The sequence below is a fragment of the Salmo trutta genome, chromosome 32 (genome assembly GCF_901001165.1).
Source record: "Salmo trutta chromosome 32, fSalTru1.1, whole genome shotgun sequence".
NCBI classification, from domain to species: Eukaryota; Metazoa; Chordata; class Actinopteri; order Salmoniformes; family Salmonidae; genus Salmo; species Salmo trutta.
This window is the reverse complement of record NC_042988.1, coordinates 4,639,784-4,663,938: the sequence shown is the minus strand read 5'-3', so window position 1 is coordinate 4,663,938 and position 24,155 is coordinate 4,639,784. Positions and strand designations below refer to the sequence as shown.

Below are 24,155 nucleotides of genomic sequence, written 5' to 3'. Positions count from 1 at the left end.
TCAATATATTTTTCTTCTCTATGCTGCCTGCAGCATGATCTATTTTGCCTACGACCATATGACAGACAGTTGTTGGTCGGAGCACATCACCAAAGGATTGCATATTAGTCTTGCTGTGGAACCCTGACCTGTTCACTGGACATGTTACTTTATCCCGGGACCTGCTGTTTAGTTTCTCCTCTGTCTCCATCGACCTCTCAACCTCTGAATGCTGGGCTATGAGAAGCCAACTGACCTTTACTCCTGAGGTGCTGACCTGTTGCGTCCTCTATAACCACTGTGATTATTATTTGACCCTGCTGGTCACCTATGAACGTCTAAACATCTTGAAGAACCATCTGGCCTTAATGGCCATATACAGTGCATTCAGAAAGTATTCAGACCCCTTGACTTTTTCCACATTTTGTGACGTTAAAGCCTTATTCTAAAGCAGATTTTAAAAAATCTCCCCGTCATCAGTCTACACACAATACCCCATAATGACGCAGCAAAAACAGGTTTTCAGACATTTTTGAAAATCTCTATTAAGAAAAAAACCCTGGCAATGTCACATTTACATAAGTATTCAGACCCTTTACTCAGTACTTTGTTGAAGAACCTTTGGCAGCGATTACAGCCTGGCGTGTTCTTGGGTATGACACTACAAGCTTGGCACACCTGTATTTGTCACATTCTTCTCTGCCGATCCTCTCAAGCTGTGTCATGTTGGATGGTGAGCTTACACAGCTATTTTCAGTTCTCCAGAGATGTTCGATCAGGTTGCATGTCCGGTGCTCTGGCTGGGCCCACTCAAGGACATTCAGAGACTTGTTCCCGACGCTATCCTGCGAGGTCTTGGCTGTGTGCTTAGAGGTCGTTGTCCTGTTGGAAGGTGAACCTCGCCCCAGTCTGAGGTCTGAATGCTCTGGAGCAGGTTTTCATCAAGAATCTCTCTGTACCTTTCGCTTAATAACCTATGTATTGTTAGATGTATGTAGCTACTGATTCTGTGTAGTTATTTCTAGGCTAATGTAATCAACTTTGATATACCATTTGTCAACTACAATATGTCATTTGAAACCGAAAGGTCTATCATCAAATACCATTTCTACAAAAGCCAAAATGTCTGTCTCAAGCCTGCGTGAAGGGTTTGGTGGTGAGTTTCTGAACTGTTAGAGTTAGACCAAGAGTTATAGTAATACAGAAAAATATTGGTATTTGAGATCTGATTGACTATATTGGGCACCCGAGTGGCACAGCTGTCTGAGGCACTGCATATCAGTGCTAGAGGCGTCACTACAGACCCTGGTTCGATCCCGGGCTGTATCACAACCGGCCGTGATCAGGAGTCCCATAGGGCGGCGCAATATTGAATCAGAGTCGTCCGGGTTAGGGGAGCACTGCGTGAAGCCTGAGGGGGTTGTGCTGATTGAACGGATTTGTGACAGCAGGTTAAATGGCGTCCCTTGACAAGGCAAGAGCAAGATGTATGTCAGAAGAAGTGCAGTATTATCAGAAGGAGAGTTACACTCAACGTGATCAAGACGAAGGAGATGATCGTGGACCGCAGGAAAAGGAGGACCGAGCACCCCACCATTCTCATCGACAGGGCTGTAGTGAATCAGTTTGAGAGCTTCAAGTTCCTTGGTGTCCACATCACCAACAAACTAACATGGTCCAAGCAGAGGGCACAAAAAACCTATTCCCCCTCAGGAGACTGAAAAGATTTTGCATGGGTCCTCAGGGTAGCCTAGTGGTTAGAGCATTGGAAGTTCAAATCCTTAAGCTGACAAGGTACAAATCTGTTGTTCTGCCCTGAACAGGCAGTTAACCCACTGTTCCTAGGACGTCATTGAAAATAAGAATTTGTTCTTAACTGACTTGCCTAGTTAAATAAAATAAAAATCCTCAAAAGGTTTTACAGCAGAACCATCGAGAGCATCCTGACGGGTTGCATCACTGTCTGGTATGGCAACTGCTCGGCCTCCGACCGCAAGGCACTACAGCGTCTACGGCCCAGTACATCACCGGGTCCAAGCTTCCTGCCATCCAGGACCTCCATACCAGGCAGTGTACTGTTCTCTCTGCTCCCGCACAGCACGCGGTACCGGAGTGCCAAATCTAGGTCCAAAAGGCTTCTAAACAGCTTCTACCCCCAAGCCATAAGACTCCTGAACATCTAATCAAATGGCTACCCAGACCATTTGCATTGCATTGCATCTTCTACGCTGCTGCTACTCTCTGTTATTATCTATGCATAGTCACTTTAATATCTCTACCTACATGTACATACTACCTCCATTACCTCGACACCGGTGCCCCCGCACATTGACTCTGTGCCGGTACCCCTGTATATAGCCCCGCTATTGTTAATTACTGCTGCTCTTTAATTATTTGTTATTCTTATCTTATACTTTTTGGGGGGTATTTTCTTAAAACTGCATTGTTGGTTAAGGGCTCGTAAGTAAGCATTTCAATGTAAGGTCTCCACCTGTTGTATTCGGCGCATGTGACAAATAAAATTTGATTTGACTTGTAATACGGAAGAAGAATGGAGGGAAAAAGAGAGGCAGAGGAGGTCTAAGAGAGAGAGGGAGGAAGAGGGTGAGCTTGAGTCGGTTAAAAATGGCGGGAAAAAAAGAGATGGTTTGTTAAAGAAGACTGGTAGAAGGTGTAAACAGAGTGAGTTGAAGACAGGAGGAGAAATGGAAGTGAATGAGGGCGAAGTATCGGAGGTGGTAGGTGTGGTGAAGTTCCCGGAGCCTGAGGCTTGCACCGAGGTTCAGGACAAAGATGAGTCTGTGACAGTAGGAGGGAAGTTTTTGGAAAAAGTGGACTCTTGCCTTTTGGCTGATCCATTTGAGGTTTCAGGGGGGTGAAAACAGAGTTGAGTGCTGTGGATCGGTAACCAGAAGTGATCTTGTGATAATTGTTTGTGTTTCTGCTGGTCAGAGGTAGCAGGCACTCCGTGTTAAACGAATGGGGGCAAGAGATGTGAATTGTTCTGCTCTCAAGAAAAGGGCACCATTGAAAGGAGTGATTACTGGGGTAGCGGTAAATGTGAAAGTTGACCAACAGAAGGGGAAGATTCCCGGTGTTTGTGATGCTCGTCTTGGTGCGGCGCAGACACTATGGTGTGAGTGGAGAACAGAAGAGTCATTGTCTGTTCGTTTGAGTTTTGATGTTGAGTCTTTTCCCGACAAAGTGATGTTAGGATATATAAGTTATCCTGTACGAGATTTTGTGCAGACTACATTACGTTGTTACAGGTGTCAAGCTGATGGGCATGTGACAGCAGTATGTAGGAGGGAGGTTCCTAGGTGTGAGAAGTGTGCAGAAGGGCATGAGACAAAATAATGTGTAGCATTGGGAAAAGTAGTGATATGTGTTAATTGTAGGGGTGCCCATGGGGCTGTTGATCAGAAATGTCCCGTGCGAGAGAAGCAGGTTGAGGTTCCCAGGATTAGAGTAGCGCAGAAGTTGTCATATGCTGGGGCAGTGAAGAAGTAGAGGAAGATGGGTCAAGGGGGGAGGGATCATGAGATGAGGGGTGTGAGTAGTAGATCTGTACCAGTACAGAGGGATTAACCAACAAGTCATATATGTTTCAGTAAGATTGGATTTTTGGCATTTATAGTAATGGTTATCAACTGTACTGCAGGGATGGAACTAGAAAATAGAGGTGTGGTGGGAGCTGCAGAGAGGTATTTGGGTGTGCGAGACTTGACAGCAGAAGAGTTTTATCTCTTATCTCTTATTCTTATCTGTATTTTTTTAAACTGCACTGTCAGTTAGCGGCTCGTAACTAAGCGTTTCACTGTAAGGTCTACCTGTTGTATTTGGCGCATGTGAGTAATACAATTTGATTTGATTTATGTTGAGCTACAGGGTGTGTTAAGTGGTGGTGTCCCATCCTTTCATGCTGTTGGCCTGAAGTAGGACTAAACAGATGTAAATAGTGGAGTATGGTATTTATTATTCTTTTTTGTGAGTGTAGTTTTAGATGGTAGGGTATTTGTTGTATTTTTTTGTTGTTGTGGTTGTTGATTAAAAAAAAAAAAGCAAAGTATAAGGGAGTTATACTCCAGTCTAGTAGGTGGCGGTAATGCAACATTTATTGGATGCCAACCTGCCGTTAAAATCTCATCGAAGAAGAGGGTCGATTTCACTGACGAGGTTAACCATTTACAGTATTACTTACTGTTTATAACTTTGTGCGGCTGGTCACATGATTGACCCGGTCGTGACCGTAACAACAAGTTTAAAAAAAATAACAGACCGAGATGAAGAGGTCAAGGCGAGAGCATTTACTCTGCCCAAAATCTGTCCGCGTGAGATAAGGCCATTTATGTGTGGAGGTTAATAACAGAGTGTCAAATTACTTAAGGATTTAGATCGAATAGAAATTTCGTAATGGTTAAGCTTTTATAAAAGCTTTTACAAACGCCGACACATATATTATATGTTGATGCACGTTGTATTCCGGCAACTTTGAGAAAAACGACGTTTAGTTGTGCGTGTTGTTTACACGCGTACCTGCCCTCTCATTGGTTAGAATCTTGCCTGTCTTCAATCGTTGAACACATGTATTTCCATTGTTAGAGTGGTCACTCGTCTCTCTTGTTAATATAATAAATAATCATTGCTTTAGGTCATGAGGTGTATCAGTGGGCTCGTCATCAAATGATCCGCCTAGTTCCTGTTGAAATTCTAAAGGTGATTGGCTACGCTCTGTGAGGGTGGAGTTCACTGACGCGTTCCGTTCGGAACAATAAATAGAGGGAACAAGGCTCCTTCCAGTTCACAAGTCTGAGAAGACGCATGAAGAAGTTCTTGCTTCAACAGTGATTGAACGGAACTCCTCTGCCTTCGTCCCGCATTATAGAACATTCCGGATTGATAAGTAACACTTACTTGAACTGTAATAGCAAAATAGTCGAAGGAACTTTATTTTTGTATATTTCATTTTGATATAAAAGAAAATCTGCCAAGATGGAGTCTCAGATCCGCCAGAACTATCACCACGATTGCGAAGTTGCCATCAACCGGATGATCAACATGGAGATGTTTGCCTCCTTCACCTACACTTCAATGGTAAGGAGTCTACCAAGATGACCGTTTAGTTGATCTACCTGTGTATTATTATTCCTGGGTCTAAATGCCATTTTTCACCTGACTTTTCTACACGCCTAGACAATTAAAGAACCAAGAAGTCTAACTCCCTGAAGTTCATATTTGAGTTTTTACTTTGTTATTAAGAGCTTTCAGGTAGATATAACATTCAAATGAAGCCGGGAATCTATCCTACCTTGGACAGAGCGCGTAACAACTCCTTGACGGGTTACTTGTCAGGTTACCAAGTAGACTACAGACTAGACTGATTCATGCCTTTGTCATCATGTTTAGTTGCCACAACAAGAACAGAATGCTGTCATGTTCTTTCTTCTAAACACTGTTTAATGTTTATCCATCCAGGCTTTCTATTTCTCCCGTGACGATGTGGCTCTGCCTGGCTTCGCGCATTTCTTCAAGGAGAACAGCGACGAGGAGCGGGAGCACGCCGACAAGCTACTCTCCTTCCAGAACAAGAGAGGTGGACGTATTTTACTCCAGGACATCAAGGTGAGTCCCTGAGCATCTAAAAACACATTTAGAATGTAGACTGATAGAAATGTCTTTACTCCATGGAGGATCAGCATTAAGTTGATCTAGAGAACCTGGAGTAGTCCTGAACATACTGCCTCTAACCACTGAACTGACAGTGTGAGGGGTGTAACTCTGTTCACTTTATCCTAACCTTAATGTCTGCTAGTAGTCCCTAACACTTTTGTGTTCACTCTGTCCTGTGTAGAAGCCAGAACGTGATGAGTGGGGCAATGGGCTGGAGGCCATGCAGTGTGCTCTGCAGCTGGAGAAGAATGTGAACCAGGCCCTGCTGGACCTGCACAAGATTGCCTCTGACAAGGTTGACCCCCATGTAAGTTATATTGGAACTGGACATCACATGTATATATCACATAGAATACAGGTTCTGTCCCAGGAGATGATCAGGTTGTTGTAGCTCTGATAACTAATGACACAAGATTGTGTGACCTGCTTCACACGCACACAATAGTCCACAGATGCACACTATACACACAATGCAGCTAATGCGTAAGTTTGCATAAATGGTGGCAGGTTGTCTAGTGGTTAGAGCATTGGGCCAGAAATAAAGGTTGCTGGATTGAATCCCCGAGCTGACAAGGTAGAAATATGTTCTGCTCCTGAACAAGGCAGTTAACCCAGTGTTCCACATGAGAATATTATTTACAATAAGAATTTGTTCTTAACTGACTTGCCTAGATAAAAAAGCTGGAAACACATTATCTGCACTTATGCCATTACCACCAGGCTCTCGTGTGTTACTGTATCTACAATATTCTGTAGTTATTCTCTTGTCTGACCTGTGTTTTCCCTCTTTAGCTGTGTCACTTCCTGAAGACCCATTACCTGAATGAGCAGGTGGAGGCCATTAAGAAGCTGGGTGACCACATCACCAACCTCACCAAGATGGATGCTGTCAAAAACAAGATGGCAGAGTACCTGTTTGACAAGCACACCCTGGGAGGCCAGAGCTAAACCACTTCCATCCCCAGGCTACGGCCTCCAGCCTCAGACCAGGACTCCTGGCTTCTCTGATAGATCCTACTGGCTTTGCATTTATAGGGAGGGGAGAGTGTTGAACTGGTGCAGTGCAACACAGCTGTAACATTGAGGTGTTTTTGTTGACAACACTATTGTATTGGAGGCAAGGCATCTTGTAAAACAATAAAATAGTGTTGCCCTGTAGTAATGGATGTTCTAACAGTCTATTCAGATTCTTTGCTCCGTCTTACTGAGCATCTCAATTTCCTAGTGATAAATACTGACAATTGTAGACCTGCTAGTGACTGAGGGTCATAACAATAGAAGTTTAACATGAGGTTTATAAAGGACATTACCTCTGACCACAGAGCGTGTCCTCTACCTTATCTTGTAATGGTGCCATGTCAATTAAGGCCCAACAGTCAACTCTAGGTCCGTAAGCGTCAAATGGGTAACTACAGATGATATAGACCTTTACTCTGCGCATAACAAGTATATTAAGATGGTATAGAGGGTCAATCAAAACCGTTAGCCAGCTGTTATGGCGCATTTCTCTGAAGGGAAGTACGGCTCTTACTGACATAAAATACATCTTTACTCATGTTTATTTCAGTTGGTAATGCCCAATAGTGCCCCCTACAGCAAATTATGAACTGAATTCTCAAAATAATGATTCTACAAGCCTCTAGTTCACCATAAGGGGCTTATTGGAGCTGTCATATGGTTGCAAAGCTACTGGTAATTACCCAAAATTACTGAAATCTTTGTCATTAACAGGCAATCTAACTTTGGTAACTCATACTTTAACTGAAAATATTGCTATTTTCATGTGTCCATAGGGCATGGGTTTCTAGTTGATAGACCAGATGGTTGAAGGAGAAAGTAACTTGACATGGTAAAATGTTCATTTTTATCAAATAAAGGTTATGGTATCTAAGTTGGTTTATATTTAAGGTATGCTTTGTGGCTTTGTTCTATTTTGAAGTATATTTTACATGTGAGGCAAAACAGAGGGCCAGAGATTTGAGATCTGAAGTACCCAAAAAAGGCCACTCGATGGCAGCTGACTAAATGACATCCTTAATTGACCAACATTTGTTATGGATTCCTATTAGCTGCTGTCAAGGCAGCAGTTTCTCTTCATGGGGTCCAGCAAAATAAAGGCAGTTCTATACAAGAAAACTAACTACATTACCAAACAGATTTCACAACACATTAAGGGTTTGCCCTCAGGCCACTACTCTACTACCACATATCGACAACGCAAAATCCATGTGTGTGTATCTATAGTGCATATGTTATCGTTTCTGTGCCTATGTGTCTCTTCATGGTCCCTGCTGTCCCATAAGGTGTATTTTTATCTATTTTTTAAATCCTATTTTACTGCTTGAATGAGTTACTTGATGTGGAATAGTAGCCATGGCATGGCTCTATGTAGTACTGTGCACCTTCCATAGTCTGTTCTGGATTTGGGGACTATGAAGAGATCTGGTGGCATGTCTTGTGGGGTATGATTTGCTGTCTGAGTTGTGTGCTAGTAGTTTAAACTGACAGCTCGGGGCATTCAGCATGTCAATACTTCTCATAAATACAAGTAGTGATTAAGTAAATCTCTACTTTGAGCCATGAGAGACTGACATGCATATTAATGTTAGCTCTGTGTACATTTAAGGGTGAGCCATGCTGTCCAGTTCTGGGCCAATTGTCATTTTCCTAAGTCCCTCTTTGTGCACCTGACCACACAATTGGACAGTAGTCCAGGTGTGACAAAACAAGGGCCTGTAGAACCTACCTTGTTGATAGCGTTGTTAAGAAGGCAGAGCAGTGCTTTATCATGGACAGACCTCTCCCCATCTTAGCTACTGTCGTATCAATATGTTTTGACCATGACAGAAGTTTAGTCTCAACTTGTTACATTTCCACATTATTCATTACAAGATTTAGTGAGGTTTAGGTTTAGTGTTTTAATTCATCAACATACATAGACACACAGGCTTCACTCAGCACCAGTGGCAAGTCATTAGTAAAGATCGAAAAAGTAAGGGCCCTAGACAGCTGCTCTGGGGAATGCCTGTCTCTACCTAGATTATGTTGGAGGCTTCCATTAAAGAACACCCTCTGTGTTCTGTTAGACAGGTAACTCTAGATCCTCAATATAGCAGGGGATTTAAAGCCATAACACTTACATTTTTTTCCAGCAGCAGATTATGATCAATAATGTCAAAAGCTGAAGTGAAGTGTTTTATTTTATGTTTCTGTTTTTTAGGCTTAGGTTGAAGAGAGGGCAAATAGGAGTTGCAATATTGTTCGTCCTCTATCAGCCTCAGTAATTTTCCATCCAAGTGGTCAGGCCCAGGTGGCTTGTCATTGATGATAGACCAAAATAACAATGCTTTTTAAAAATAATTCGGTCAGTTAAGCATGTATGTGTAAATTCAGAATTTGTTGTTGGCATATCATACCATAGTTTGCTAATCTTGCCAATGAAAAAATAATTAAAGTAGTTGGCAATGTCAGTGAGCCATCTGATTCAATGAATGATGGAGCCGAGTTTGCCTTTTTGCCCAACATTTCATTTAAGGTGTTCCAAAGCATTTTTACTATCATTCTTCATATAATTTATCTTTGTTTCCTAGTACAGTTTCTCCTTCTTTTTGTTCACTTTAGTCACGAGTTCTCAATTTACTGTACAGTACGTTTGCCTGTCAGCTGTGCAGCCAGGCTTATTTGCCATTCCTTTTGCCTCATCCTTCTCAACCCTACCATTTTCCAATTCCTCATCAATCCATGGGGATTTAACGATTTTTTTGGCAGTCATTTTCTTAATGGCTGCATGCTTATTAATAACTGGAATAAGTAATTTCATAAATGTGTCAAGTGCAGCATCTGGTGCTGCACAGGCATACTCCTACCTGGCTGGATGCCCACTCTAGCACGGCACTTGCGGGGGGCTGGGATGTAGCGCACCGGGCTATGAGCGCGCACTGGAAACACCGTGCACTCTACCGCATAACACGGTGCCTGACCAGTACCACGCCGCTTCCGGTAAGCACGGGGAGTTGGCTCAGGTCTAACGCCTGACTCCGCCAATCTCCCCGTGTGCCCCTTTGGGGCTGCCTCTTCACCTCCACCTGCTTCCCCGGCAGGCTGTTGCAATGGTCCAATAGCTGTTCCCAAGTTCAGTCTATTCTTGCCTCTAATACCTCCAGCGACCAGGATGCTATCACCTCCCGAGCACGGTGCTTGCTCCACTCCTGGTGCTGCTCCCTTCCACGCTGCTTCATCTGTTGGTGGTGGGAAGTTCTGTAATGTCCGTCGTTAGAGTGAGACCAAGGTGCAGCGTGGGTTGGGTTCATCTTTCTTTATTTTAAGCGTGAACCAGCAAAACAAGAAACAATACAACGAACAAAAAGCTATGCGTGCAAACACAAGCAACGCAAAGACAACTTCCCACACAGACAGGTGGAAAAAGGGCTACCTAAGTATGGCTCCCAATCAGCGACAACGAATTACAGCTGTCCCTGATTGAGAGCCATACCAGGCCAAAACACAGAAATACAAAACATAGATAGGAACATAGAAATAAAATATAGAACATACATCAAAACACCGAAACACACAAAACAAACAAATCAAAAAATCAAATGTATTTATATAGCCCTTTGTATATCAGCTGAAATCTCAAAGTGCTGTACAGAAACCCAGCCTAAAACCCCAAACAGCAAGCAATGCATGTGAAAGAAGCACAGTGGCTAGGAAAAACTCCCTAGGAAAAACTCCCTAGAAAGGCCAAAAACCTAGGAAGAAACCTAGAGAGGAACCAGGCTATCAGGGGTGGCCAGTCCTCTTCTGGCTGTGCCGGGTGGATATTATAACAGAACATGGTCAAGATGTTAAAATGTTCATAAATGACCAGCATGGTCAAATAATAATAATCATAGTAGTTGTCGAGGGTGCAACAAGCACGTCCGGTGAACAGGTCAGGGTTCCGTAGCCACAGGCAGAACAGTTGAAACTGGAGCAGCAGCATGGCCAGGTGGACTGGGGACAGCAAGGAGTCATCATGCCAGGTAGTCCCGAGGCATGGTCCTAGGGCTCAGGTCCTCTGAGAGAAAGAAAGAAAGAGAGAAAGAGAGAATTAGAGAGAGCATATTTAAATTCACACAGGACACCGGATAAGACAAGAGAATACTCCAGATGTAACAGACTGACCATAGCCCCCCGACACATAAACTACTGCAGCATGAATACTGGAGGCTGAGACAGGAGGGATCAGAAGACACTGTGACCCCATCCGATGATACCCCCGGACAGGGCCAAACAGGCAGGATATAACCCCACCCACTTTGCCAAAGCACAGCCCCCACACCACTAGAGGGATGTCTACAACCACCAACTTACCGTCCGAAGACAAGGCCGAGTATAGCCCACAAAAATCTCCGCCATGGCACAACCCAAGGGGGGGGGGGCGCCAACCCAGACAGGAAGACCACGTCAGTGACTCTCAACCCACTCAAGTGACGCACCCCTCCCATGGACGGCATGGAAGAACACCAGTAAGTCAGTGACTCAGCCACTGTAATAGGGTTAGAGGCAGAGAATCCCAGTGGAAAGAGGGGAACCGGCAAGGCAGAGACAGCAAGGGCAGTTCGTTGCTCCAGCCTTTCCGTTCACCTTCACACTCCTGGGCCAGACTATACTTAATCATAGGACCTACTGAAGAGATAAGACTTCAGTAAACACACCCCTGCCACGTCCTGACCAAACTACAATACCAAAATGACCCCTTTACTGGTCAGGACGTGACACCATGTACACTTATTGATTGCTAGGCATACAAATACCATTATTTCTTGGTACATATGAAACGAGGCCTTGTTTGGCTTCAACCGGACTAGATTGTGAACAACTCTTGGCAGAACACATTGCTTTACTGAAGTGAAGGTGATAAGCACAATATTGTTTGAACTGCAGCACGCCAAATGATTCGTTCTCGAATTTGTTGAGCAGAAGTTGTTTATGTTTTGCTTCTACAAAGCTGTGTCCATCATAACATTCAATAATCAATTAATTGCATTCAATATATTTCTTCTCTATGCTGCCTGCAGCATGATCTATTTTGCCTACGACCATATGACAGACAGTTGTTGGTCGGAGCACATCACCAAAGGATTGCATATTAATCTTGCTGTATAATTCATTGCGGCCAGTAGGTCAAACTAACAACTAAAATGAGTCACTCAGAAAAAAACTAATCACGAGTTCATGACTCTTGAGTCAGTAAAAAGTTGCTCCAAAATAATTAATCGTTCTTGAACTGCACGTCATTAGCCAGAGGTGGCACCACAGGGTCCCAAGGTGGTGTGGCAAAATGTGTAAGTGTCTTTTCTGGGGCCTAGAGTGTTTCCTGATCTCATGACCTGGTCAGGTTTAACTCTGGGTCCTATTCGTAGGCCATGACAAAATATTATTGTTTTCGATAGCTTCCCTTTTCATCTGTGGTATGACTAAAGGACTGAGGGTTTTCTTGTCAGGTTATGTGGATTGGAAACACTCCTGGCCTAAGGTGGATCAAACTCTTTCAAACTACTACAAACCTTGCTGTTACTCATTCTGAATCTGACACCAAAAGAGCCAGAGACAACAACTTCAGCATACTCTTGTGTTTAATTAACTTCTATAGCAGGGATGAGCGTTATGCAAAGAAAAGTTACAATGTCTTTAATATATATTTCCCTCTATGCACAATGTTAAGCAAAGGACAGACAGGTTTAAATGTTATGACATAATACCTATTATTTGTTCATCTGATTATAGTGCTCTTCTACAATTATTCATTCTAGGAGATTTATGAAAGGCAGAGTTACAATGAAGACAGTACACGTTGTAATCACTTTTTTTTAAATGCTCAAGTCATAAAAGCACTAACCTATTGTTGTCCTGGTCTCCATCTGGTCCACCAGAGGTTTGTTTACTAGGGCTCACTATAGGAACTGATTTCCTGTCAAATCCAATTATTCAATCATTAAATCAACTTCATTCAACATTTTCATTGAAAAATATCCCCTTTTCATGAAGTAGATTTTATTGAATGTCATTCATTCTATTGCACTATTCTAACCAAAGATGCATTACCAGTTCATATCAGTAGGTGTCACTTTGCACTAGCTAGTCGAAAAAGACTGATGCCATGATAGCTGCCTGTCTCTGTATATGTGAAAGTTCTGGTTGTGTTAGCTGGAATCCATTCAATTCATTCTTTCTGCATTAGCATCCATGTGTTATGGTGGACAAACATGTTTATTTCTTTTTTCCCTTTTAAGACAGTGAATTTGAACCAAACATTTGTAAATAACCACCAGAATTGGAATAAAAAAGATGCAAACAAACATCACGGGAACTAACAAACTGTCTGACAAACCTTTCAGGAACTTCAGTATCCCTTGGCTTTGGATAGCAGCAAGAGATCGTTTCATCTTTATCTGTGCCAAACACATTTATTCAGTGAGTCTATTGATAAAGTCACCTCGTCCGAGAGAGATTTACATGGTTATCAAAACCTACGCCAAGGTAAGCCACACGAAACCACAGCCCTTATTTTAGTGTTTCTGAAATCACTCTATGGGAAAAAGAATGGTGGAAAAATGATTGGAACACTCACCCTGTTTGACGGCTAGGTTTTATAGGTATTATGACACCTCTACTATTAACACATAGAAAGAACCAGGGCAGCTAGGTGTCTCACTTCCGATTCCGGTGACATGCATTGAACATGGCTTATTTTGGAAAATATCTGTGAATTACCAGACTTATTTTCAAATAATTTCAACATCAATTCAGTGTGGGACGTTCACTGTCTAACAAGGACAATAGCAGTATATTTCGCTCCAGCAGCTGGCATATTCTGTCCATTCACAAGTATCTGTGGGAACATGGCGGCTCTCAACACCCGACAACAGAAAGAGAATGATTGTTAGTGGAGGAAATTACCCCGACCACCCCTGTCTCAGTCTCAGAATATAGTACCAGTCAAAAGTTTGGACACAGCTACTCATTCAAGGGTTTTCTTTATTTACATTGTAGAATAATAGTGAAGACATCAAAACTATGAAATAACACATATGGAAACATGTAGTAACCAAAAAAGTGTTAAACAAATCAAAATCTATTTATTTTGAGATGCCTTGACTGAGAGCTTTGCACACTCTTGGTATTCTTCAATAGCTTCATGAGGTAGTCACCTGGAATGCATTTCAAATAACAGGTGTGCCTTATCTTCTTTCCTTCTTAATTTGAGCATTAAGGTAGGGTGGTAAACAGGACATAGCCCTATGTGGTAAAAGACCAAGTCCATATTATGGCAAGAACAGTCCAAAGAAGCAATGAGAAACAACAGTCCGTCATTACTTTAAGACATGAAGTTCAGTCAAATCCGTAAAATTTCAGAACTTTGAAAGTTTCATCAAGTGCAGTCACAAAAACCATCAAGTGCTATGATGAAACTGGCTCTCAGAAGGACCACCACAGGAAAGGAAGACCAGAGTTACCTCTGCTGCAGAAGATAAGTTCATTAGAGTTACCAGCCTCAGAAATAGGCAATTAACTGCACCTCAGTTTGCAGCCCAAATAAATGCTTCACAGAGTTCAAGTAACAGACACATCTCAACATCAACTGTTCAGAGGAGAATGAGTGAATCAGACGTTCATGGTTGAATTGCTGCAAAGAAACCACTACTTAAGGACACCAATAAGAAGAAGAGACTTGCTTAGGCCAAGAAAAACGAGCAATGAACATTAGGCCGTTGGAAATCTGTCCTTTGGTCTGATGAGTCCAAATTTGAGACTTTTGGTTCCAACCTCCATATCTTTGTGAGATGCATAGTAGGTGAACGGATGATCTCCTTACGTATGGTTCCCACAGTGAAGCATCAAGGAGGAGGTGCGATGGTGTGGGTGTGCTTTGCTGGTGACACTGTCTGTGATTAATTTTAAATTCAAGGCACCGTTAACCAGCATGGCTACCACAGCATTCTGCAGCGATACACCTTCCCATCTGTTTGCACTTAGTCGGACTATCATTTGTTTTCAACAGGACAATGACCCAACACACCTCGAGGCTGTGTAAGGGCTACTGACCAAGAAGGAGAGTGATGGAGTGCTGCATCAGATGACCTGGCCTCCACAATCACCCAACCTCAACCCAAAAACAGATAAAGCACACCTCACAGCACAACGCCTCTCCCATATTTGACCTAGATAGTTTGTGTGTATGCATTGATATGTAGGCTACGTGTGCCTTTAAAAAAAATGTATGAGCCGCTCTTGTCTGTTGATGTTCTCTGTGTGGACCCCAGGAAGAGTAGCTGCTGCTTTTGCAACAGCTAATGGGCATCGTAATAAAATACCAAAATCCAAAATGAGATGGTTTGGGATGAGTTGGACCGCAGAGTGAAGGAAAAGCAGCCAACAGGTGCTCAGCATATGTGGGAACTCCTTCAAGACTGTTGGAAAAGCATTCCAGGTGAAGCTGGTTGAGAGAATGCCAAGAGTGTGCAAAGATGTCTTCAAGGCAAAGCGTGGCTACTTTGAAAAATCTAAAATATATTTTGAGTTGTTTAGCACTTTTTTTAGTTACATACATGATTCCATATGTGTTATTTCATAGTTTTGATGTCTTCTCTATTATTCTACAGTGTGAAAAATAGTAAACAATAAAGAAAATCCCTTGAATGAGTAGGTGTGTCCAAACTTTTGATTGGTGCTGTGCATTCTGCAATAGTCTATGTGCAGGAGGGCTGGTGTAATTCTCCTGTCTTATCCATATATCAACGGAAACAGGATGCATCTGAGCTCAATTACGAGTCTCATTGCAAAGGGTCTGTATATTTATGTAAATAAGGATATTTCTCGTTTTTGCAAAAATGTCTGAAAACCTGTTTTCACTTTGTCATTATGTCGTATTAGGTGTAGATTTATGAGGGGAAAAATGTATTGTATCCATTTTAGAATAAGGTTGTAACATAACAAAATGTGGAAAAAGTCAAGGGGTCTAAATTATTTCCAAATGCACTGTATCATACTAAATGGAGGGATACAAATTGACATCCCAAATCCTACAAATTTCCCCTGAGGCCCTTGTGCACAGTCATTTCACAACATTTCTTAATGCAATCCGGGGAGAAACACACTTTGAAAGCAGCTTTCATGGCCACTGTTAAGAGGGAGATCCTAAGCTTTCCATTACTACATTATTTCTGCTCTTAAAACTATGTGAACTGCACCATTTTAAACATGAGTTTTTAGAACAGCTTGGTTAGGCGTCTACAGGAGGTATATGTGTCACGTCCTGACCAGTAATAGGGGTTATTTGTATTGTAGTTTGGTCAGGACGTGGCAGGGGGTATTTTGTTTATGTGGTTCGGGGTGGTTGGTTGTTTAAGAAGGGTATTTGATTTATTATTTACGGGTTTTGGGCTATGTTATATGTTTTGTATTTCTATGTTCATTCTAGTATTAGTATTTCTTTGTTTAGGTCATTGGGTGTTGGACTCTCAATTGGAGGCATGTGTTTCCTAGTTGCCTCTGATTGAGAGTCCTATATAGGTATGTGTTGTGTTGGTAGTTTGTGGGGGTTGTGCTAGGTATAGCCTTAATGCCCTGTTATCAGCGGTGTGTATTGGTACGTGTTTATTTGGTTTTTCCTTCTTTGCCAATTCAATAAAAGAAGATGAGTGCACATAACCCTGCTGCGTTTTGGTCCGACAATGATTTTTTCTTTATCATCTGACGAAGAAGATTGTGACACTATGTATACATCAATGCATCGCTTAGCCATTCTAGCATTGTCCAGTGCAATTGTCCAGCCATTCTATCTTGCCAAGTGGTTGTTAAGCAAGCTGACAGCAGGCTAGGTATCAACAGCCAATCCAGACCATGTTGGATAACTATAGTGAACTTCTATTGGTCAATCGCACCATGATATTGCAGGTATTAGCATAAACTTCATGGTTTCGTTCTGTAAGACGGAACAATGGGCAGAATTGAATTCAACGGACACGGTACTGTGTGAACAAACAATTGAAAATGGTAATCGCCCCCAGAGGGCTAAATGTATTTTATTTTATTTGTATTTTTTATTTAACCTCATTTGACTAGGCAAGTCAGTTAAGAACAAATTCTTATTTACAAGACGGCCTATCAAAAGGAAAAAGGGACGGGGGCTAAATTACATAAAAATATATGACAAAACACACATCACGACAAGAGAGACAACACAACACTACATAAAGAGACAACAACATAGCATGGTAGGCAGTAACAGAATTCTGTTGTAACAGATAGGCCTACATTATTCAGTGTTTGTACATCCTTGGCTGAGTACCAGTGGAAAGTTTGGGACAGTCAAGTCAGCAATAGCCTATGTTGCCAGCACCAAGATAATGTTTTGAGTTCATGATCTAGCTAATGATTAGCTCACTGGGGTAAATGAAGATGGGCAACCCCATGCTACAGGTTATCATGCTTATTGCTAAATAACACACCTGCCTGATAATATGGACCGATATGGTGTTGGGCTCATTTCTAGAAAAATTATATTTTAGATCGTGTCAGCATGATTTTATTTTCATTCATTTTGGAGTAATAAAATCAGTCTGAAAAGTCCAAAGTAATTAGCCTCTCTGTTTCCAGGTAGACCAACACAATACTTTTATTCATAATAGAATTTTCAACCTATTAGGACTGGACATGAATTCCTATACAACGGATGGGTCCCATTATGTCTGGCGAAAACCGAGCACTGCATTCCACAGTAAGAACCTCATACCAACGGTCAAGCATGGTAGTGGTAGTGTGATGGTTTGGGGATGCTTTGCTGCCTCAGGACCTTGATGATTTGCCTTAACAGAAGGAACCATGAAATCTGCTCTGTATCAGAGAATTCTACAGCAGAATGTCAGGCCATCCGTCTGTGAGCTGAAGCTGAAGCGCAGCTAGGTCATGCAGCAAGACAATGATCCAAAACACACAATCAAGTCTACAGTCATGGCCAAAAGTTTTGAGAATGACACAAATATTAATTTCCACCAAGTTTGCTGCTTCAGTGTCTTTAGATATTTTTGTCAGATGTTACTATGGAATACTGAAGTATAATTACAAGCATTTCATAAGTGTCAAAGGCTTTTATTGACAATTACATGAAGTTGATGCAAAGAGTCAATATTTGCAGTGTTAACCCTTCTTTTTCAAGACCTCTGTAATCTGCCCTGGCATGCTGTCAATTAACTTCTGGGCCACATCCTGACTGATGGCAGCCCAATCTTGCATAATCAATGCTTGGAGTTTGTGGGTTTTTGTTTGTCCACCCGCCTCTTGAGGATTGACCACAAGTTCTCAATGGGATTAAGGTCTGGGGAGTTTCCTGGCCATGGACCCACAATATTCATGTTTTGTTCCCTGAGCCACTTAGTTATCACTTTTGCCTTATGGCAAGGTACTCCATCATTCTGGAAAAGGCATTGTTCGTCACCAAACTGTTCCTGGATGGTTGGGAGAAGTTGCTCTCGGAGGATGTGTTGGTACCATTCTATATTCATGGCTGAGTTCTTCGACAAAATTGTGAGTGAGCCCACTCACTTGGCTGAGAAGCAACCCCACACATGAATGGTCTCAGGATGCCTTACTGTTGGAATGACACCGGACTGATGGTAGCGTTCACCTTGTCTTCTCGGACAAGCTTTTCTCCAGATGCCCCAAACAATCGGAAAGGGGATTCATCAGAGAAAATGACTTTACCCCAGTCCTCAGCAATCCAATCCCTGTACCTTTTGCAGAATATCAGTCTGTCCCTGATGTTTTTCTTGGAGAGAAGTGGCTTCTTTGCTGCCCTTCTTGACACCAGGCCATCCTCCAAAAGTCTTCGCCTCACTGTGCGTGCAGATGCACTCACACGCGCCTGCTGTCATTCTTGAGCAAGATCTGTACTGGTGGTGCCCAGATCCCGCAGCTGAATCAACTTTAGGAGATGGTCCTGGCGCTTGACTTTCTTGGGCGCCCCGAAGCCTTCTTCATAACAATTGAACCACTCTCCTTGAAGTTCTTGATGATCCAATAAATGGTTGATTTAGGTGCAATCTTACTGGCAGCAATATCCTTGCCTGTGAAGCCCTTTTTGTGCAAAGCAATGATGACGGCACGTGTTTCCTTGCAGGTAACCATGGTTGACAGAGGAAGAACAATAATTCCAAACACCACCCTCATTTCGAAGCTTCCAGTCTGTTATTCGAACTCAATCAGCATGACAGAGTGATCTCGAGCCTTGTCCTCGTCAACATTCATATCTGTGTTAATGAGAGAATCACTGACATGATGTCAGCTGGTTCTTTTGTGGCAGGGCTGAAATGCAGTGGAAATGTTTATTTGGGATTCAGTTCATTTGCATGGCAAAGAGGGACTTTGCAATGAATTGCAATTCATCTGATCACTCTTCATAACATTCTGGAGTACAGTATATGCAAATTGCTATCATACAATCTGAGGCAGCAGACTTTGTGAAAATTAATATTTGTGTCATTCTCAAAACTTTTGGCCACGACTGTACATGAAAATTGATTTGGAATGACATTCTGGAGTACAGTATATGGAAATTGCTATCATACAATCTGAGGCAGCAGACTTTGTGAAAATTAATATTTGTGTCATTCTCAAAACTTTTGGCCACGACTGTACATGAAAATTGATTTGGAAGAGCATTTGAGGACCGGAGGTCAACTTTGATAGCTTGCTACTACTATAATTGATTTTAAGAAAAACAATATGTTTCTCGCCCATGATGTACTTTCTCTGTCCACTACTGTATTCCCATACCTCATACTGAAAATTGAATTGATATGAAAAAAGTGTCATAAACCCTACAGTTTTTCTTTTGACTGCATTCTGGAAAAGGTACATAATAAAGCTACATGTGCTACTGAAACATGTGCTCTTAGAGAATGAAACAGAAGTTTACAGAACTGCGTCTCAAAGTTCCATTCCTTTTATATCCTAAATCAAATGTAGACATAGACTATTTCTCAATTAGCCCAATATTAGAATGAGTGTTCAAATTATTCCTATTTTCTTCTAATGATATAACACACACACCTTTTTCAACAATAAGCGCTGTAGTTAGACCTGCACTGTAGCATTGCTTTTGGCTGATACTACTGCTTTAGTTGTTTCCAAGAAAATGTTACTTTGTAATAAACAAATTAAATTACAGACCGAGATGAAGAGGTCAAGGCGAGAGCATTTACTCCGCCCAAAATCTGTCCGCGTGAGATAAAGCCATTTATTTGTGTGGAGGTATATAACAGAGTGTTACATTTTTTTTGATCGAATAGAAGTTTCGTAATGTTTAAGCTTTTACAAAAGCTTTTACAAACGCCGACATATATATTATATGTTGATGCACGTTGCATTCCGGCAACTTTGAGAAAAACGACGTTTAGTTGTGACTGTTGTTTACACGCGTTCCTGCCCTCTCATTGGTTAGAATCTTGCCTGTCTTCAATCGTTGAACACATGTATTTCCATTGTTAGAGTGGTCACTCGTCTCTCTTGTTAATATAATAAATAATCATTGCTTTAGGTCATGAGGTGTATCAGTGGGCTCGTCGTCAAATGATCCGCCTAGTTCCTGTTGAAATTCTAAAGGTGATTGGCTACGCTCTGTGAGGGTGGAGTTCACTGACGCGTTCCGTTCGGAACAATAAATAGAGGGAACAAGGCTCCTTCCAGTTCACAAGTCTGAGAAGACGCATGAAGAAGTTCTTGCTTCAACAGTGATTGAACAGAACTCCTCTGCCTTCGTCCCGCATTATAGAACATTCCGGATTGATAAGTAACACTTACTTGAACTGTAATAGCAAAATAGTCGAAGGAACTTTATTTTTCTACACTTTATTTTGATATAAAAGAAAATCTGCCAAGATGGAGTCTCAGATCCGCCAGAACTATCACCACGATTGCGAAGCTGCCATCAACCGGATGATCAACATGGAGATGTTTGCCTCCTTCACCTACACTTCAATGGTAAGAAGTCTACCAAGATGACCGTTTAGTTGATCTACCTGTGTATTATTATTCCTCGGTCTAAATGCCATTTTTCACCTGACTTTTCTACAGGCCTAGACAATTAAAGAGCCAAGAAATGTAACTCCCTCTAGTTCATATTTGAGGTCTACTTTGTTATTAAGAGCTTTCAGGTAGATATAACATTCAAATGAAGCCGGGAATCTATCCTACCTTGGACAGAGCGCGTAACAACTCCTTGACGGGTTACTTGTCAGGTTACCAAGTAGACTACAGACTAGACTGATTCATGCCTTTGTCATCAAGTTTAGTTGCCACAACAAGAACAGAATGCTGTCATGTTCTTTCTTCTAAACACTGTTTAATGTTTATCCACCCAGGCTTTCTATTTCTCCCGTGACGATGTGGCTCTGCCTGGCTAAGCGCATTTCTTCAAGGAGAACAGCGACGAGGAGCGGGAGCACGCCGACAAGCTACTCTCCTTCCAGAACAAGAGAGGTGGACGCATTTTACTCCTGGACATCAAGGTGAGCCCCTGAGCATCTAAAACCCAGTTAGATTGTAGACTGATAGATATGTCTTTACTCCATGGAGTGTCTACAGCATTAAGTTGATCTAGAGAACCTGGAGTAGTCCTGAACATACTACCTCTAACCACTGAACTGACAGTGTGAGGGGTGTAACTCTGTTCACTTTATCCTAACCTTAATGTCTGCTAGTAGTCCCTAACACTTCTGTGTTCACTCTGTCCTGTGTAGAAGCCAGAACGTGATGAGTGGGGCAATGGGCTGGAGGCCATGCAGTGTGCTCTGCAGCTGGAGAAGAATGTGAACCAGGCCCTGCTGGACCTGCACAAGATTGCCTCTGACAAGGTTGACCCCCATGTAAGTTATGGTGGATCTGCACATCACATGTATATATCACATAGAATACAGGTTCTGTCCCAGGAGATGAGCAGGATGTTGTAGCTCTGATAACTAATGACACAAGATTGTGACCTGCTTCACACGCACACAATAGTCCACAGATGCACACTATACGCACACAATGCAGCTAATGCCTAAGTTTGCATAAATGGCGGCAGGTTGTCTAGTGGTTAGAGCGTTGGGCCAGTAATAAAGGTTGCTGGATTGAATCCCCGAGCTGACAAGGTAAAAATATGTTCTGTCCCTGAACAAGGCAGTTAACCCACTGTTCCACGTTAGGATCTCATTGTAGATAAGAACTTGTTCTTAACTGACTTGTCTAGTTAAAAAAAGCTGGAAACGCATTATCTGCACTTATGCCATTACCACCAGGCTCTTGTGTGTTACTGTATCTACAATAGTCTGTAGTTATTCTCTTGTCTGACCTGTGTTTTCCCTCTTTAGCTGTGTGACTTCCTGGAGACCCATTACCTGAATGAGCAGGTGGAGGCCATTAAGAAGCTGGGTGACCACATCACCAACCTCACCAAGATGGATGCTGTCAAAAACAAGATGGCAGAGTACCTGTTTGACAAGCACACCCTGGGAGGCCAGAGCTAAACCACTTCCATCCCCAGGCTACGGCATCCAGCCTCAGACCAGGACTCCTGGCTTCTCTGATAGATCCTACTGGCTTTGCATTTATAGGGAGGGTAGAGTGTTAAACTGGTGCTGTGCAACACAGCTGTAACATTGAGGTGTTTTTGTTGACAACACTACTGTATTTTGGATTCAAGGCATCTTGTAAAACAATTAAAAAGCTCACTAAAATATTATTTTCTAAGTGTTGTCCTGTAGTAATGGATGTTGTAACAGTCTATTCAGGTTCTTTGCTCTGTCTTACTGAGCATCTCAATTTCCTAGTGATAAATACTGACAATTGTAGACCTACTAGTGACAGGGTCATAACAATAGAAGTTTAACATGAGGTTTAGCGGACATTACCTTTGACCACAGAGGGCACTATTACAAGATATGTTAAAGACATCATGTCAAATAAGGGCCAAACTGTTAACTCTACCCCTAAAAGTGAAATGGGTAACTACAGTCAATGTGGACCTTTACTCTGTGTATCTCAAAATGTCGTCATTAGACGGCCTAGAGGTAAATCAAACCCTTGCGTCCTGCTCGGTCAATCCATATGGCGTATTTCTCTGGTGATGGGAAGTTTGGCTCTTACTGAATTTAAAAAAAAATCTTAACTCATTTTGTTTCAGGTGGTAATGCCCAATAGTTCCCCTACAGCAAACTATGAACTGAATTCTCAAAATAATGATTCTACAAAGCCTCTAGTTCACCATAAGGGGCTTATTGGAGCTGTTATATGGTTGCAAAGCTACTGGTAATTACCCAAAATTACTGAAGTCTTCTGTAGTTAACAGGGAATCTAACTTTGGTAACTCATACTTTAACTGAAAATATTGCTATTTTTCATGTGTCCATAGGGCATGGGTTTCTAGTTAGACCAGATAGTTGAAGGGGAAAGTAACTTGACATGGTAAAATTAACATTTTTATAGAGGTAATGGTATCTAAGTTAATTTATATTTAAGGTGATGTTTTGTGGCTTTGTCATTCTATTTTGAAGTATATTTTACATGTGGTGAGGCCAAACAGAGGGCCAGAGATTTGAGATCTGAAGTACCCAAAAACGCCACTAGATGGCAGCTGACTAAATGACATCCTTAATTGACCAACATTTGTTATGGATCCCTATTAGATGCTGTCAAGGCAGCAGTTACTCTTCATGGGGTCCAGCAAAATAAAGGCAGTTCTATACAATAAAACTAACTACATTACTAAACAGATTTCACAACACATTAAGGGTTTGCCCTCAGGCCACTACTCTACTACCACATGTCGACAACGCAAAATCCATGTGTGTGTATCTATAGTGCATATGTTATTGTTTCTGTGCCTATGTGTCTCTTCATGGTCCCTGCTGTCCCATAAGGTGTATTTTTATCTATTTTTTAAATCTTATTTTACTGCTTGTATGAGTTACTTGATGTGGAATAGTAGCCATGTCATGGCTCTATGTAGTACTGTGCACCTTCCATAATCTGTTCTGGATTTGGGGACTATGAAGAGACCTGGTGGCATGTCTTGTGGGGTATGATTTGGTGTCTGAGTTGTGTGCTAGTAGTTTAAACCGACAGCTCGGGGCATTCAGCATGTCAATACTTCTCACAAATACAAGTAGTGATTAAGTAAATCTCTACTTTGAGCCATGAGAGATTGACATGCATATTAATGTTAGCTCTGTGTACATTTAAGGGTGAGCCGTGCTGCCCAGTTCTGGGCCAATTGTAATTTTCCTAAGTCCCTCTTTGTGGCACCTGACCACACGACTGGACAGTAGTCCAGGTGCGACAAAACTAAGGCCTGTAGGACCAACCTTGTTGATAGTGTTAAGAAGGCAGAGCAGTGCTTTATTATGGACAGACCTCTCCCCATCTTAGCTACTGTTGTATCAATATGTTTTGACCATGACAGTTTACAATCCAGGGTAACTCCA

General features: G+C 42.0%; 1 protein-coding gene and 1 pseudogene across 1 annotated transcript; both read left to right on the top strand.

Annotated features, from left to right (window-relative positions):
* The first annotated feature begins 4,744 nt into the window (after positions 1 to 4,744).
* Positions 4,745 to 6,965, top strand: LOC115170844 (ferritin, middle subunit-like). The gene is made up of 4 exons (XM_029727172.1): positions 4,745 to 5,073; positions 5,455 to 5,601; positions 5,831 to 5,956; positions 6,442 to 6,965. Exons 1-4 carry the CDS (start codon positions 4,972 to 4,974, stop codon positions 6,595 to 6,597), a joined length of 531 nt encoding a protein of 176 aa, XP_029583032.1. The 5' UTR covers positions 4,745 to 4,971; the 3' UTR covers positions 6,598 to 6,965.
* Positions 6,966 to 20,404: 13,439 nt separating this feature from the next.
* Positions 20,405 to 22,410, top strand: LOC115170843 (ferritin, middle subunit-like; annotated as a pseudogene).
* The last annotated feature ends 1,745 nt before the right edge of the window (positions 22,411 to 24,155 follow it).

What these genes read in the sequence shown, in the direction of transcription:
- LOC115170844 (XM_029727172.1), top strand. Translation starts at nt 4,972, where the DNA reads ATGGAGTCTCAGATCCGCCAGAACTATCACCACGATTGCGAAGTTGCC. An exon ending in CCTTCACCTACACTTCAATG is followed by an intron (nt 5,074 to 5,454) that starts GTAAGGAGTCTA and finishes TTATCCATCCAG; the next exon opens with GCTTTCTATTTCTCCCGTGA. An exon ending in CTGACAAGGTTGACCCCCAT is followed by an intron (nt 5,957 to 6,441) that starts GTAAGTTATATT and finishes TTCCCTCTTTAG; the next exon opens with CTGTGTCACTTCCTGAAGAC.